Source organism: Lepisosteus platostomus, chromosome 19 (genome assembly GCF_059453375.1).
Source record: "Lepisosteus platostomus isolate fLepPlt1 chromosome 19, fLepPlt1.hap1, whole genome shotgun sequence".
NCBI classification, from domain to species: Eukaryota; Metazoa; Chordata; class Actinopteri; order Semionotiformes; family Lepisosteidae; genus Lepisosteus; species Lepisosteus platostomus.
The window spans coordinates 1658443-1675322 of record NC_142629.1 but is presented as its reverse complement, the minus strand read 5'-3'; the positions used below and the strand labels follow the sequence as shown (position 1 = coordinate 1675322).

The 16880-nt window shown below is 45.1% G+C and overlaps 4 protein-coding genes and 1 long non-coding RNA gene across 5 annotated transcripts; 3 read left to right on the top strand and 2 right to left on the bottom strand.

Moving 5' to 3' along the window:
* Positions 1-177: 177 nt before the first annotated feature.
* LOC148644830 (hemoglobin subunit alpha-like) lies at positions 178-1650 on the top strand. The gene is made up of 3 exons (XM_088612619.1): positions 178-345; positions 681-885; positions 1267-1650. Exons 1-3 carry the CDS (start codon positions 254-256, stop codon positions 1393-1395), a joined length of 426 nt encoding a protein of 141 aa, XP_088468745.1. The 5' UTR covers positions 178-253; the 3' UTR covers positions 1396-1650.
* Positions 1651-6310: 4660 nt separating this feature from the next.
* On the top strand, positions 6311-7429 carry LOC148644829 (hemoglobin embryonic subunit alpha-like). The gene is made up of 3 exons (XM_088612522.1): positions 6311-6471; positions 6629-6836; positions 7149-7429. Exons 1-3 carry the CDS (start codon positions 6377-6379, stop codon positions 7275-7277), a joined length of 432 nt encoding a protein of 143 aa, XP_088468648.1. The 5' UTR covers positions 6311-6376; the 3' UTR covers positions 7278-7429.
* Positions 7430-8910: 1481 nt separating this feature from the next.
* LOC148644828 (hemoglobin subunit zeta-like) lies at positions 8911-10953 on the top strand. Its single transcript, XM_088612524.1, has 3 exons — positions 8911-9159; positions 9896-10100; positions 10729-10953. The coding sequence occupies exons 1-3, from the start codon at positions 9068-9070 to the stop codon at positions 10855-10857; spliced, it is 426 nt and encodes a 141-aa protein (XP_088468650.1). The 5' UTR covers positions 8911-9067; the 3' UTR covers positions 10858-10953.
* Positions 9784-14282, bottom strand: LOC148644827 (uncharacterized). The gene is made up of 2 exons (XR_015928347.1): positions 11825-14282; positions 9784-10986 (listed from the first exon to the last, which is right to left on the bottom strand). It is a non-coding gene; the product is annotated as an uncharacterized LOC148644827 (long non-coding RNA).
* A 333-nt stretch (positions 14283-14615) lies between these two features.
* LOC148644826 (hemoglobin cathodic subunit beta-like) lies at positions 14616-15633 on the bottom strand. Its single transcript, XM_088612593.1, has 3 exons — positions 15468-15633; positions 14991-15213; positions 14616-14897 (listed from the first exon to the last, which is right to left on the bottom strand). The coding sequence occupies exons 1-3, from the start codon at positions 15557-15559 to the stop codon at positions 14769-14771; spliced, it is 444 nt and encodes a 147-aa protein (XP_088468719.1). The 5' UTR covers positions 15560-15633; the 3' UTR covers positions 14616-14768.
* Between the last annotated feature and the right edge of the window lie 1247 nt (positions 15634-16880).

Sequence of the window (16880 nt, the reverse complement as noted above, 5' to 3'; positions counted from 1 at the left end):
GCGGTTTCACCAGTTACGGGACGCTGTAATCTTCAGCCTAGCAGGGGGACAGCGTCCGAATCCGAGCGGTCAGATAAGACAGGCAAATGAGCCACCGGGCGCCAGTCCCCTGACCAATAAGGTTGGCTTCTTCCCAAGAGTTGGTCCAGTCTGGCTTCTATAAAAACAGCGGCACTCACAGGGCTAAAGCATCGCAGATCCCAGCGCAGTCCAGCTGTCCAAACGCAGAAACACGCCTGCTCCCAGCTCCAAGATGACCACCGCCAGCGAGAAAGCCCTCGTCTCTTCCATCTGGAAGAAGGCCGCAGACTTTACAGAGGAGTGGGGCGAAGACGCATTGCTAAGGTATCAATCCTTTTGTTGCTAGTTTTTTTTTATGTTACATGTAAAAGCAAAACCTTTTGAAAGCGCCAAGTGCGTTTTGAAGTGTTCTTCCCGACTTGTATTTTAATTTTAACTCACGTTAAACAAGATGCATCAATCAGTACATTTCTGATGTACAGTTACGGTTTCTCCTGTGAAAATAAAAGACCTCAGCTTTTTCCACAGTGATGTTTTATTGCATTACAAGAAAACTACTTCAGGATTGTAATGGACCCTGACCGAAAGTTAGCAGGCACCTCAGCGCTGTCAAAGTTCAGTCTGAGCGAGCGGTGTTTCCGATTGTTTCTCCACTGCAGGCTGCTGACGGTCTTCCCTCAGACCAAGACCTACTTCACCAACGTGGACATCACCCCTGGCTCGGCCAAGCTGCGGGCGCACGGAGGCAAGGTGATGACGGCCCTGGCCCAGGCCGCGGCCGACATCGACAACATATCCTCCGTGCTCAGCAGCCTCAGCGACCTGCACGCCTACATCCTCAGGGTCGACCCCGTCAACTTCAAGGTAAGCGCGCCGAGGCGACGGGTCCGAACGACCCATGGCGTCTGTCTGCCATCCGGCCGGGCGTGCCAACGCAGTCCCCCTGAACCTCGAATGAGCCCATCGGCCTTTTCGCTTCGAGTCGGCTCAGGTGTGAAATCGCCGAGCTGCTGAGCTTTCGGAGATGGCCGATTCCAGCGTCTTTTTATTTCATCTGGCCATTGCAAGTCTTGGTGTGCATAGCTCTTCACTAATTCATTATTATTTTTTAAAATCTAAAAGCTCCTCGCAAACGGCCAGCTCTTAAGAATCCGTCGCTGAGGCTCAGGGGGGTGGTATCTTCTTCTCTGCAGCGGTCCCGGAGGTGATGCAACATGGCTCATTTTTCATCCTTTGCCCCCGCAGCTGCTGGCCCACTGCATCCTGGTCGTCCTCGCCAACCGCCTGCCCGCCGAGTTCACCCCGGAGGCGCACGTGGCCTGCGACAAGTTCCTGGTCCGCGTGGCCGAGGTGCTCTCCCAGAAGTACCGGTGAGCCGCGAGCCACCTGGAGCTCTGAGGGTGCCTGGGGGGACCCCCCCCCCCCCTTCCGAGCCAGCAGGGGGGGCGAAGCTGGGACACATCACCGCGTCCGAGAGCCTGGACTTTGAATGGTTGATGCCGCTGTTTGATCCTCTTGTGCTGTGCCATCATGTGCAAAAAAAAAAAACATCCTTTTTTAAAAATGTCTAACTGTTTTCAGGCACCCTGAAACCTAATCTTGGAGCTTTACAATAAAAAACATTTTTTTTTAAATAATATATACGGTGTACTCGTATTTCTTGTGACCTCTGTGCTCAATACGGAGCGCTCAGCGGGATGATTTCACGGGTTCAACATGTCACACATCTGTACAATAAGCAGACACTGCCGGCATTTTCTTTTTAAAAAAAAAACCTCTATTGGCTTGAAGACGATTGAAAATAATAGTCTTTCCAAATAAAGGTTTTGCGTAACATGCAATATTCATATTCGAATAAAAGTACTTTTAAGACAAGGTGTCACCTGGGTCACCTTTGTGAGCTCCCTCTACGAACTGATTTAATAAATACAAGAGTATGTGCACATTGTCTTCTTTATGAATTGTACTTATATGCTCTTATCAGAAAAGTGCAAAATGTTTCCTCAACTGAAACTGCTCTTGCATTCTCACAGGGGATAAAACACGCTAAAAGCACCGATCTGTAAAAATAAAACCGGGATCAGCACGCAACAAGCTTTCAATAAACGCATGTGGGTCATTTACACTGCGCGAAATGGGAAACAAGCATACAATTAAGAAATGAAGGCCATTCATAAAAAAAAAACACCTGGCAGTTCGCTTTGCTGGGATCTCGTTGAAAACATAGACTAAAGAGTCTAAATGAACTGATGTGTATTCGTAGGCATTGAGTTCCAATGCTGAAGAAATAGTTCAGTTATTCTTTTTAAATGTAATATGGTCAGTACATGCGCTGCCTCGTCAGGACAGCCCCTTAACATGAAATGAACATAATCCGGGTCGACAAAAAATGCGAGTGAAATAATTAAAAACATTAAGGGAACAGATAAGAATAGACTAAATTCTCATTCTGCTGAATTGTCTATTTGCAAATTTGCATTGTAATATGATGGCCGTGAAATGTCGTTTGTACTTAAAATGGTTTTACATGTTCTCTAAAATAAAACAAAATAGTCTCAAATTACGGAAAATATGTGTTTAACAAGGTTTAGGGCTGTACTCAAAAGACCTTTCCTGGAGCGCTAAGGCTCTCAAGGAAGAGCTCATAAAGCTGCAGATCCATAAAAGAATATAAACTTAATCCATATTGCTTTCTGGTTTAGCATCCACAAGACGGATGGAGCACTGGTCAGCTTCCGTGTGTTCTCAGTGATCTCAGCTGCTGAAAACACAGACAGCAGATTATGTGAACAATGTTGAACGAACACCAGCCTTTAGACGCAACAGGGTTAATATCAATAACTTTTCCACATTTCGTTCGACTGCTTACTGTTTAGTAGACAGTGCGTTAATAAGGGTCACTGAAGTGCGTTCTTCACATCTCGCCTTACTTTGCATTTCAGGGATATACGTCTTTTACAGCAGTAACGTTACTTTCAGCAAAATAAATTGCTGCACCTCTTAAGACATTGCAGGATAGATTTGCGTCGCATTTATCTTTAACTCGTTTAAAGATGAGGACTTAAAAACCTTTTCTAAATAGCCCGTTCCCACCTCTAAAACATTTGTGCTCTATTTTCGGATAAACGTCTTTGCTGGAATGGTCTTCGTTCTCGTGTTTCTTAGCGGAAATTCCCTCGTGTGTGCCTTTCTTCTGCGTCTGAAGGCTTTCTTCAGAATGTCTTGCGTGACTTCGTTTCTCTTAAACAATTAAATGCATGTTATACAAACACAAACACGATACCGGTTTTCTTACTGTTTTGCTTTACGGTTTTACGGTTTTGCTTTACAGCAAAAACTAAATTAATAAAAGTCAATAATCAATATGATTAAAATCAATTCAACATTCCAAAATTCGAAATACGGTGAAAGGGACCACAGAACTGTGATTTTTTGGTGAAATATTGTTGTTCTTTCATATTGCGAAGCTTTATCTTTATTATTTTCTTTATTATTATTATTATGATTATGATTAAGATTATTATTGTATTGTATGTATTGTATTATTGTATAAGTTCGTTACACTCTGCTGTGTTGACTGTGTTAAGCTGCTGTTGCACTGCAATTTCCCTCACGGGATCAATAAAGTATCTATAATTATTATTATTATTATTATTATTATTATTATTATTATTATTATTATTATTATTATTATTATTATGGCAGTATAAATAATTGCAACACATGTGCAATAGGTATTGGGTACATTTAGAAGATGTGCTATATTCTAGAGTACCAGCCCTGGTCCTGGAAGTAAGCAGAGAGTCCACTTCAACACATTCTCCAAATTACTCATTAAATATATTGATTGAATGAAGGGGAGAAATCTTTTTTCACGTTTTACGGGTGACCTGTCTACCCTCCAAGGTAAGAGCACTTATTGCACCAGTGGTATACCTGTGTCGTTGAAATAGCGGCGTGCATTTCTTGCACTAAATGAAGGCAACAAGAGCCGTTAATGTATTTCTACACCCAGGGAGAATGCAAATTTAAGCGCAATTTTAAATGTGTAAAAATACGTCTATGAATGTAGAACTGTTGGATGGAGTGCGCTTGGAAGTAAACTACAGATAAGAAGCAAATTTGTCTTTCTAATCTTGAGCACATAGCAGTTTCTGTGGCCGGGCCTGGCCGCGTAGCGCAGTCAAGCCAAGATAAGATGACCTCGATTCCACTGAAGATCCAATTTCCAAGATGTGCCTTCGCCCCTCTGTTTTCTGAGATAATTAGCTTGTCAGTTTTTGGCGTAAACAATTTTACTTTTTTTTTTTGTTCATTCTTGTTTGATTTGTTTTAATGACAGTTCGACGAGAGACGTGAGATTGGATAAAGTCGTTAAGAGATTCCAATACTATTAATAAATTATCATTCAACCATAAATAACAGATTCAGTGCCTTTAGCAGTTTCGTTATTTTTTGTAGATATTTTTACGTGTTCGTGGTTCATGTGAAGCTTTTTCTTTTTTTGTCAGATGTACAAAACACGCCTGAGATATCGAAATAATTTAATTACAAGATCATGGTATACCAGAACGACAGATTTATTACGCAATGGGGACAAAATAGTTAAAACTGAAAAGCTGCCTTCCCTAATTTCCCACTAAATTGCGCAGTATCCAAAGACAGGTTCCTAAACTCTCTTTCAAAGTTAGTTCACACAAAAATAATTCGTTGCTTATTATTCTTTAGCTTTGATATGACCTGTCAGAGTTATGTTTCTACGTTACACCCGTGTTGTGTGCGTGAAACCCCTCTGAATGATATATTACACATTTCCAAAATATTCCCAGTACGTCGTATATTCGTAGGCAACGATTTTGCAACTGTTTTATGCTGGAAAAGGTCTTGTGCTCATTCCATCGTTCCATTCAGGGAAAAATAATCGAACGAATAAATATTCAATATAGCTATGTTCCGCCCTTTAGACAAAATGAAACTTTTTAATGACTTTTATACTGTATGTTACGGTATTTATATGCTTTTTTTCCCTATTGATCAATATATGTCTGTGCACGATCTTAGCTAAGTATGACGTTATTAATTCAATTCGATTCAATTCAAGTTGCTTTATTAGCATGACCGATGGGTACGATCAGTGTTGCCAAAGCAAATACAAATAATGAAATTCACATGAAACAAAACAAAAAATAAACGTAAAATAAAATACAACATTATGAACTGATTGAGCGAACTAACATTTTCGAGTGACTTTCTTGGTAATCTTAGAGACTGCGAGGAGATTACACTTGTCACCAAGCCAAGTTTGCAAAACATGACGCGGCAGTTGGCACGAATTCATTAATCAGTGATTTGTCATTGAGAGACTCCTCTGCGAAACTGCGCTCAGGATATCCCCGGACCTCTCCGTGCTCTGAGCTCCGCCCGGGAAACTACGTCCTTTCCAATATTTAACAATATTAAGCTTCGCGATTAAAGAGCGTGCTGGTCTCCCGTGTGCTGTGTCGCCGAGCAGGGCTTTTAAACCAAGTTCGTTTTCACAAGGAGCTCGCTGACTTTGTTTTTACGCACACACAAAATCCGTTTGGTCTGGCTCAATTACTGGCTGGCTGAAGCTGAATTCACCGAGGATCCAACCATAAAAACCCTTTTAATGAAGTACAAAGTCTCAACCGTTCAAATGCACCGGTAATAAGGTGTATATATATATATGCTCTGGGGGCATGTTTTTACATTAGCGTCTGTGTTGAGTTTCAAGGTGCTGACTGTATTTCTGGCATTGTCATTTTGACAATATTACTTCAGACGCTAAAACTGTAGTTGAAAACCTACGAAGAGACTTTATTCAGTCTATAAAAAAAGAGTAAGGTTAAGTACGAGAAAGTCCAAAATAATAAACGTTGCATAATAATATACTACTACTACTACTACTACTACTACTACTACTACTACTACTACTACTACTACTACTACTACTACTACTAATAATAATAATAATAATAATAATAATTCCCCTTCTTTGGCTAGGCGATAGATACTTACATTTACCCCACTATTAAAAGTGTTTAGAGTAATATTATGGAAGTTAAAGGGTTTATAAAATATAACTTTAAAATATTCACTTAATCGATGTTCTGTTTTACATAACGAGGATGCGGGGCGCTCGAGAGAGGGAAAGGGGAGATCCGACCCCCCCGATCTCAGGGGCGGGGCCTGTTGGCTCGACCAATGGGGGACGGCCGCCTGTCTCGCCCCGGGACCCGCGCTCTCTTTAAAGAGGGCCCCGAGCCGCTGTCAGGACATGGGCCTTCCTGCTTCCTCCTGAGCAACTCAGAAAGCACCAGCCGCCGCAGCCACCATGTCTCTCTCCACCGCCGATAAGGACAACATCACCAAGACCTGGGCAAAGGTCTCCCCTAAGGCTGCCCAGATCGGCGCCGAAGCCTTAGGCAGGTGAGGGGACAACACTTCAGCTCTCCATGTACCACTGTCAGCTCCTGCATCCTGCAGCTGCAGCTGTTACACCTCCTCGAGCGGTGCGTTTGTTGGCATTGTCCGCTGCAGCGTTTCCACAAATGTCTGTTGTGCTTTCTTCTCCCCCCCCCTGCAGGCTGCTGATCGTCTTCCCCCAGACCAAGATCTACTTCACCCACTTCGCTGACCTGAGCCCCAGCTCTGCCCAGGTCAAGGCACATGGAGCCAAGGTCATGGGGGCGATCGCACAGGCCGTTAGCCACCTCGACAACCTGAGCGAAGCCCTGAGCAAGCTGAGCGAGCTTCACGCCTACAACCTGCGGGTGGATCCAGTCAACTTCAAGGTGACTGCGGCTCTACCGCCCTGCCATCTCCCAGCGGCCAGCTCCCAGTTTCACGGGCCTAGTGCACGCAGGCCAGCGGATAAATATCACTGCACCTGAATTAGAGTGTAATGTGCTTGCAGACAGTTTTACAGATTTAAATCCAGAAACGATTTCCTGCCAGTTCTTCTCCTCTTGCCCTGTTTATTGAAGATGGAGCCTGGCTTTGAGAGCACAGGCCTACAGGCCTGGTGTTTAGTCTCTCTCAGCCTGTGTACTGCTGTACTCCTATTGATTGTCCGGTGATGTTAACCTGTTGTTTTCGGTTCTCAGCTCCTGGGCCACACCCTGCTGGTGTCTCTCTCGGCTAGTCTGGGCGCTGACTTCACACCGGAGGCCCACGTCGCCTGGGACAAGTTCCTGGCCAACATCGCCCTGGTCCTGGCTGAGAAATACCGCTAAGGGACTTGAAGTGGCACAGGAGGGGGGAGAGCCAGCTAACCAACCCTGACCGCACGCACGATCTGCCTCCTGTGTTTTGCAATTTGTTTAAAGAGAAAATGTGACTGTGTTCCCCCCCTGAATGTTTTGCCAATAAACCGAATTTCAATACATTCCCTTTGTTGTGCCTTTTCAATCCTTGTACCCTTTGCATGCCCGCCTGATCTGTTTATGATCAGACCACGGTGTGGGGGAGGTGGGGTACCTGCTGGCTGGTGCCTACTGTGCCATTCGGTCATCTGGGAGGTGCAGCAGGTACCATCCAGCCTGCTCCAATCATACCACCTCCCACTGACAGCGGCCCATTCAGTGGTCTGACTCCAAACCCGTCAGCAGGTGTGCCACCGGGAAAATTACAAAAGATAGACATGACCTGCACCTTGAAGTCCAGGTATTAAAAAATCAATCTCGTTCAATTATTTATGGGTGCCTTTCAATACTCATTTTCTATTGCGCAAGAATATACAGAAAAACAGATGGGTTCCTGAAATATTCTCTAGACCGTAAGGCATATGAACACTTCAGCATGCCAATCACATGTTGCTTTAGTCTGTACACTGAAGAGGTAATATTCCGCTGTCCATTGAGTTCTGGGTATGCGCTTGAGCCTGATCGCGAGTTGCAGAACTTGCAAGCGGTATTTATGATGGTCTCATGATTCAAGCATGGTGATGTTAGTTCAGGTTTCTTCTTAGATTGCAAAACTACCCTATAATATTTCAAGCAAATACGATCATTTAATAGAAGAACAGTCCAAAGGGCTTTGAACACAGCAGACCTTTGCTGTCATTTGTAATTTTCATTTCATTTAACATTGATGAGCACACTGTGAATACAAACGCCATTTTGAATAATATCTGATGGGCATTCTGTTCCTTTTAGCGAAATAAGGAACTTGAGGGAACGTTTTACTGAATGTAATCTGCGGTTCTGCTCTTTTTGCTTCACATTATCAATCTTTTGGGTTCTCTTTATTTCTTAAAAAACATGAAGCAACGTGCAGTTTCTTTAATATGGCAAGCTAATCGCTGACACCACCATGGAATGGCTGTTCAAAACGGAAACTCATCTCCTTATTAGACTCTAAGGCTCAGGGGGGAAAAAAATTTTGTTTTTTACGTGTGGTGTCTGTACAAAGGCGAATTACAGAAGACGCATCGTGAGTCATATCCATCATTTCATTGAAGGGCTCTTCTTGAAGTTCTTTTTAAATGATAAAGGATCCAAGTTACTTTCACGAACACACCATCGCCACACCAGGGACAACAACACCCAAGACCTGAGAGCCTGGTGAAGGTCTGGAATATTTGGTTAGACAGGTTTGGTTGAACCCGTTTGGTCAATGGGCAGCCCCCTGGCCTGAGGACGAGGAGACTCGAACCCCCTTCAGACTGAGTGACCCAAGGGGCAGCTGCCAGGTGGAGATGGGTTCTTAGAGGGATGCCTGTGACGAATGCGGAGCGAGTCGTTTGTTTTCGACGCCCATTCATTTTAGTAACGATCGGGATTAGGGACAGGGCATGTCATTGCGAACCTCATTTAATCACCTCCACGCCATGAGAAGACGACAACGAGATCGTGGCCGGCCACGCTGACATCACGCTGTGTAGCGGCCCCCCCCGGAGAGAGAGCCCAGCTGGCTGCTGGAGAGACAGGCACAGGCAGGGAGTTCCGCGTCCTCGCCTCTTATCGCAGAAAGCAGCGCGCTCGGCAGCGCCGCAGTTTGGCGAGGGACTTTCACCGGTGCAGCCATGCTGAGCCAAGAGGAGAAAGACCTCCTGGTCAGCATCTGGGAAAGCATCGCGCCGGACGCCGAAGAAATTGGCGCCGAGGCTCTGCTAAGGTAAACCGGGAGTGTGTAGGGATTTGCAATAAAAATAGTAGCACTATCCTTGCTGTGGTGCACCTTCGCTCCACCGTCAGGAAAAAAAGGCATTTCTGATCAACAGAAGAGCTCTAAATGTCCTTGTAGTCCATGCACTGACGTAAATACTTCAACGCATTTAAATAGAGAAAGTTATCATTATGTTAAATGTTTTATTGTGTTAGCTATAGAGGGGCTTCTATTCAACAGCTAACAGGCTATAATCGTGTGCGATATTTCATACGGGTAGGTCTATTTCAAGTTAAAAGAAAAAAGAAACAGCGAAAAATAAAGTGGAGTCTGCCGTGTGGAAAACGATACACACACGCATCATCCCTTTTTGTTTTAAGAAGCGATGGTTAACACCCCCAGACAAATTCCGGCTGTATCCCCAAAAAGAGGAAAAAACAGGATATTCTGTACAGTGTACTATATTCCGTCTCATATTGATTCTGTGTAGAAACGTCTTCGAGTTGAGCTATAGATACCCGTTTGCCTTTAAATCGCGCAGCCGAGGCGCAAAGACCTAGCAATGGGACAGCATTTTTGTTTCCACCACTACACTTACCCCCCCACAAAAAAACAAACAAACCGGGGGCGCTGTGAAAGGGAATTGCTCTTTTTAATTGCACGGCGGTTCCGGTTTCTCCACCGCGACAATGTACGGTAACAGGAACTGCAATAACACGGTTTCCCCTGTTGCGTTCTCCGGTAGGATGTTCACGTGCTTTCCTAAAACCAAGACGTACTTTGCCCACCTAGACATCAGCCCGGGATCCGCCCACCTGCGGACCCACGGCAAAAAGATCATCATGGCGGTCGGGGACGGAGTGAAGAACATCAGTACCCTGGCTACCACGCTGGCGCCTCTTAGCCTGCTACACGCCTACCAGCTGATGATACATCCCAGCAACTTCAAGGTGTGTGTGTGTGTGCTGTGCCCCCTGTCTTAACAGTTCCCTCCCTTCTGCCCCGGTCTGCAGAGATGAAATATCTCAGGCGTTGGGAAAATCAATCAATCGATTGATTTTCGATTCTGTTCGGACTTCATCGGGCTCAACATTCAAAAATTCGAAACCCAATTCTTGCCAAGTATGGAGGACGGGATCTCGAAGTGGTGCAATCTCCAATTATTTAAAAACCTGTATATATATATATTCTGCCTGTCAGTTGTGTGTAGTACAAGCTGGCCTGTGTGTAACCACCGGGTCAGACCCTAACCCTTAAACTCTTAGCTGGAAAACGTGCACATCAACAGCCAACTGTCTGGTTGCCATGATCCAAAATCCTTCAGCATCAAGAGCACTTTATTGCCAACCCTGTTAACCGGCACGTGATTATGTATCATTTTGATTTTCTTGTTACACATTCATCCCATTTTCTAAGCTCCTTATCTAACAAAGGGTCGAGGGGAAGTCAGGGCCTGTCCTTCTTAAAATATATCCCTCTTTACAGCGCCACGGTTTTCTTCGGTATAGCACCGAGGGAAGTATCCAAGTATAACGTTATTGAAAAGGCTTGACCTGTGTGACCCCTGGTGTGTTGCAGCTCCTGTCTCACTGTATCCTGGTGACGCTGTCGTGCCGCAGACCGCAGGAGTTCACCCCCGTCGCGCACGGGGCCTGGGACAAGCTGCTGTCGGCCGTGTCCGCCGTGCTGGCTGAGAAATACCGATAACCAGCTCCGTCCAGAGGGTTCTGATTCGCCGACGTGTTGCAGGACTGTTGTGTTGTTTTTGTTGTTGTTGCTCCCCAAATAAAAATGCAATTACGATTCTGCTTCTGCTGCTCTGTCTGTAAGCGCCAGCTGTTGGAAACACAAGCTTGAAGGTCAGCAGTCTTGAACAAAAAGAGGAGTAACGGAAAAGTGACTTTTAAATTCGATTTAAGTAAGCTTGCCACCTGGACTTTTGTTTCCCATAATGCCCTTTGACCGTCAATGTTGACTTCTTTTTCAACCTCCTAAAGGTCGTAGTGGAACAGATAATAATAATAATAATAATTGCTTACACTTATAAAGCACTTTTCTGGACACTCCACTCAAAGCGCTTTACAGATAATGGGGATCCCCTCCACCACCACCAGTGTGCAGCCCCCATCTGGATGATGCAATGACAGCCATAGTGCCCCAGTACACTCCCCACACACCAGCTATCAGTGGGGAGGAGAGCAGAGTAATGAAGCCAATTCATAGTGGGGGATTATTAGGAGGCCATGATTGGTAAGGCCCAATGGGAAATCTGGCCAGGACACCAAGGTTACACCCCTGGGATTTTTAATGACCACAGAGAGTCAGGACCTCAGTTTTACATCTCATCCAAAGGACGGCGCCTGTTTACAGTATAGTGTCCCCGTCACTATACTGGGGCATTAGGGACCCACATGGACCGCAGCATGAGCACCCCCTGCTGGCCCCACTAACACCTCTTCCAGCAGCAACCTCAGCTTTCCCAGGAGGTCTCACATCCAGGTACTGGCCAGGCTCACACCTACTGAGCTCCAGTGGGCTGCCAGTTGTGAGTTGCAGAGTGATATGGCTGCTGGCTATGCTGACATGGCAGATGACATTATGATTCATAATTTCTTGGATCCCACTAGTTTACGTTCCCTTGAATAGATAATTAGGATTAAAACCATATTAAAACCTGCTGAACTGGAGTTCTCAGGGCTGGTTGATGATTCATGCTGAAGTCTGCGTAGTCCCAGCTGAGACGTGTGGCCAGTTCAAATTAAACTTCTTCCTCACTTGGCAGGTTGTGTGTTTACGCCGGATTTATTTCTGATCTTTTTACCCTCCAGGAAAAGTACATGAATCAGTGCGTGTGACCTTCCCCCTTCCCAGATACTGAGCTACTGCTGAAAGTATTATAAAGGGAGATTTCTTCTGCTCGCTCTTAGGCGAATAGCGTCTATCCCCCTCTACAGGATGAAAGATGCTACTGCAGACCTTTAAAGATTTCAGAACTTGAACCAGCGAACCGGTTCCCCTGCAGCTGCGCCACCATCGCTCTGAAAAGCACAATACTGTATTTACAATAATGTACTTACTGTAATTCAATTCGTAAAGAAGACACATGTAATGCTATTTTTTACCCTCAGCACAGTTACTTTTAACGTTTATTTTAAGTTAAAATAATTTTATTTTGCGTGAGTGACGCTCTGTGCCAAAAAAAAAATTCATAGAAGACGTACTTGTGCTAAAAAGTACACCAAAAAAACAACAACAACAGTTTCTCCTTTCCGCTTGGAAATGGTTAAAGTAGGAGTTAACACTCGAACCAAGTCCTAATGTTATCTCAGCGAATACACAATCATAGTCTTACATTAAAAAGAAAACAACAGCATTGCATTTGCTTAGAATGTACCATGGCACGATCCCAATCCGCCAAGAGTTTAATAGTAATCGGCTAATATTCCTCTTTTCTCAAAAAGAAATAAAATACATACGAAAACTAAAAAGCAGAATGACTCGTCACGCTGTGTGAAAGCGCCCAGGTGTCCTCTGGGACTGCTCATCCGGTCATATCGACGTCACACCTTCTAGACTCCGTCCTGTAGATGGCGCTAGAGACCACAAAACGAGTCCAGCTCCTAACGGTGGCTGTCGGGCAATGCTTCAGTGGGTTCTATGGCGCACCTGATTTCAATTACGGTTTGAGTTTCCTCGCACAAAGAGTCAATTGATCCCTTTTGGACGTGAAGATGGGTTAAAGGTGGAGGTGTATTTAAAAAAAAAACACAAGTAAAGTTGTACTTTGAATGAAACGCCAACCCCTCGTTAGGCCTTGTATGTCAACTTGCTGCCTTTCCACACCGTGCCAGATACACCGGCAGCGGAGAGGAGATGAAAACACTCGAGTAAACCTTTTTGTGCACGACGAAAAGAAGTCAAAGGCTACCCTTGGCGTTGTTGTTACGGTGAGAAAGTCAGGGGCGCTTATGCTTCCTGGTACAACAACAATGCACAAAACCGTGAAGCACCAAAAGCTTCCGAATAAAAGAAAAACGTCTTATTATGCCACCAAGTCAACAACAGTTTTCAACACTAATAACTTTATAGAAATATTATATAAAGTAATCATCTAGAACCTGTTTTAAGTGTTGTTATACTTTTAATAACATTTAATTAAAAAATAAAACTGCCTTTATATAGCGCCTTTAATTTTGATCCCAAAGCACTTTACATCTGAAAGCCTGCCTCTGAATTGTCATCCCTCCCTGTATATTCAACAACAATACCGGAATTTCACTGAACACGGCCGGACCGGTACGTGAGGGAAGTGAACGGCTGATTCTTGATGAGGAGGGGCGTTGTGCTGTGTTTATTGTGCTCCTGTAATTCAGCGCCTCCTACTCTATCTGCCAGAATGATGTGCGGAATGTCATTGAGCAAACATATTTGCAGTTGTCAAGTCCATATAAAACTATATATCGCTGCTCTGGAATCCGTGATAGACAAGAGCAAATATAAAACCGGGGACAGGAGACACTTCTTTACCTGCAGGGTGGTGGGAGTGGGGAACAAGCTGCCCAGCCGGGCGATACCCTGGCGATTTTCAAGAAACGGACGCGCTTCTCGGATCAATAAGCTCCTGGCTGCCAGACGGGTTGGATTTGGCGAGTGCCCCCCCTCTGCCCGCTCTTACCCTCTTTCTGTCCCGTGACAAAGGGCTTATTTTCCACCTGCTGCTTCTCCCCCAGCAGAAGCCAAGGCGGCTCCCACGAGTTCCTCCGGCTGCCGACGGCGGTGATGACAATGAAATGCTACACATCAAGGTGACAGCGATAGCCGCGTGGATTATTGTGTAGCTGCCGGGTATGCACAACAAGCACACTAAGCATTCTGATCACCACTTAGTTCAACACAGCCAGAGAAACCGTGCATAAACCAAGCCTTCTGCTAACACTTCTGTCCCAACTTGAATTTCGCAAAAGTTGCACATTTTTGGAACTTTATCTCCCATTAAACATACTGCACTATCTGGGGAAAATGTATGTTGAGCAAAAACTTTCGACGTTGCGGCAAACAAACAAAAAAAGACCATCTTCCTCTTGTGCAGGTGGCTCTAGAGAAGTCCAACAGCCCAACCCCAGCTTGCTTAGCGCTACCAGGTGTGTTCAGGGTGCTCTGGGCTCGGCCCTGCCGAGAGCACGCACTGTTGAATTGCGCCTTGTGTGCTCTGATTCATGACCAGGGTCCTGAAACAGGTCCCAGGATCCTTCACTCAAACGGAAATACATCTCATATCAATTTTTGAGGAATTTACTTGCGGTTTTGCACTCTTTTCGTATTGAGCAATTCAAGTTTGCCAGAAAACATGGATTATCACCGCAATCCTCTTCAATAATCTTTTGTATCCTCCCTACTCAGTATACCTCTGTGTATCTCTTACTGTAGACAACCAGGGGGAGGAAAAAAAACACAGAAACGCGTCGTAGAGCTTTTGATATTTTATTTGGTTTATTAAATCGTACAAGCTGGTGTTCGGCTCCACAGGTGACCCACAGCGGGTTTAACTTTGGACACGGCTCGGCCGTGCGGCTGTGGTTCCGGCGAGAGTCTGGACCCTCGCGGTCTCGTCTGTGGCTCTAGTGGTACTGCTTGCGCAGGGCGGCGATGACCACGTCCAGGAACTTCTGGAAGGCGGCGTTGAGCTCGACGGTGAAGCCGGTGCCGAGCTGGGCGGCCAGGACAATGGTGATGCAGTCGCCCAGCACCTGCGAGAGAAACCGACAGGAGAGAGGTTAATGGAGCCGAAAATACTTGTTAATGCACAAGTCCCGGGAGAGGCGCCAGCCGTCCCGACTCACCCTGAAGTTGTCGGGGTCCACATGCAGTTTGGTGGAGTGCAGCTCGCTCAGGCTGGCGTAGTTCGCCGTGATGTGCTCCGGGTCTTGCACCGCCTTGTCCAGCGCGCCCAGCACGACTTTGCCGTGATGCGCCACCTTGGCGTTCCCGAGGATGGCGGCGGCATTGGTGAGGTTCCCAAAGGCGCCGAAGTAGCGCTGAGTCCAGGGGTACACGATCAGAAGCCTGATGAAAACCATCAATAAACCAACAGGAAATGAAGACGGCCATTTTCAAATATCGAAAGAGACTTACACCTTTATTACACCCCGGTTAGGAAAAAGGAAACGTACAGGACCACTTGCGCATGCATAAGTAGTTACCAAGCGTATAGTGTTTATGTCCGTCCCCTTAATTACTTCGTTTTCTCGCAAGGCTGTGTATTTAGCGAACACTCTTTAAACTGCATGCACGTAGCAAAGGACATCACGGCGGTTTACCTGGCCAGAGCCTGAGGTCCGACTGTGTCGACGTTAACTTTCCCCCAGACGGTCTTGATGGCTTTTGCTTCGGCATCTGTGAAGTGAACCATGGTGGCGGCGTTTTGGGGGGGGTCTCCGGGCTTCTAGCGACAGATTATCCAGACAGAATCCCGTGCTGGCAGGCAGGCGGCACGCGCCGCACCTTTATGGGCACCGAGCGGCCCCGCCCACAGACATGCCGGGCTGTGTGATTGGACGACGGGCGCCTCACAGGAGGCTCCGTGCCAGAACCCGGCACAATCTCACAAACCAGGGGTGCCCCGGCAAACACAGTTACAGCGAAAGAATATAATTACATTCAACGAAAGGAAAAAAACAGGCTGAAAAAAAGGGCTGACCCTTGATGTTTGTATTAGCCTTCGATTAAAAAAAGCGATTGGACCCACCGAGTCCATGAACACATGGTATACTTACGTCAAAATGTTGTGATTCTTAGATATAAAATGCATATATCCGACTGTGCAAGAGGCTTTGAAATTTCACATCTTTCCACTATTGTGAACTCAAAAGTTTTACCTTCTATACAGAAATGTTATGGTCATCTTCCTACGAGCTTTCTGCTATTTTGTTTTAAGATAACAGGTATCTCTTATAGATCCATATTTTATAGTATCAAAATGAGCCCCGTAGCTTAATGCATTTGTAGAGAGAAACTCTTTTAATGACGAGGAACACCTGAGTCAGTTATGGATTTTATTGGCAACTATGACGGCATATTGACGGATATTCTGATCGATGTGATATAAAACTATTCGTGCGAGTAGTGTACTGTGTACAACGATGAGTATTATTGACTTGCTTTTCTGGCGCCTCTAGGGCACGTCTTTCCTGGGAAGACGCAAATTTTCTTTAACATTATTTAAAATTATTTAAAATAAATAAAATACACCAGTTGACACAAGGTCACTAAGTAGTCGCGATGGCAGATGAATGCGGAAACGCCTTGTACTCCAGATAGTTCATTAATCTTTAGTGTGTTTGACGGGCGTACTTAGTGGAATCGTGCCAGAGACTATCTACACTTCCCGATCAGCTCCACCCGATAATTCTGTCCGTTTCTTTTAAAAAAAATATATATTTTTTTTATTTATTACCACCCGCAGTGGATGAGTTTAGAGGTTGCCCCTGTTTATTTTTTGTTCAAATTCTAGAGGAAACGGGAAAAACGGCGTGCTTTTATTACGCATTGTTAGATTTATTTATTTAATAATTATTATTAATTCATAATTAATCCCTATTAATAATTTTGATGTTATCACTGCTCACACACAAGAACAGCTTTGCAAAGCATAGCCCAGCTCAAGCATAGGTTGCATCAATACATTGATATGTGTATATCATTCTATTGGGCATCTGCATAGAGCTATCAGA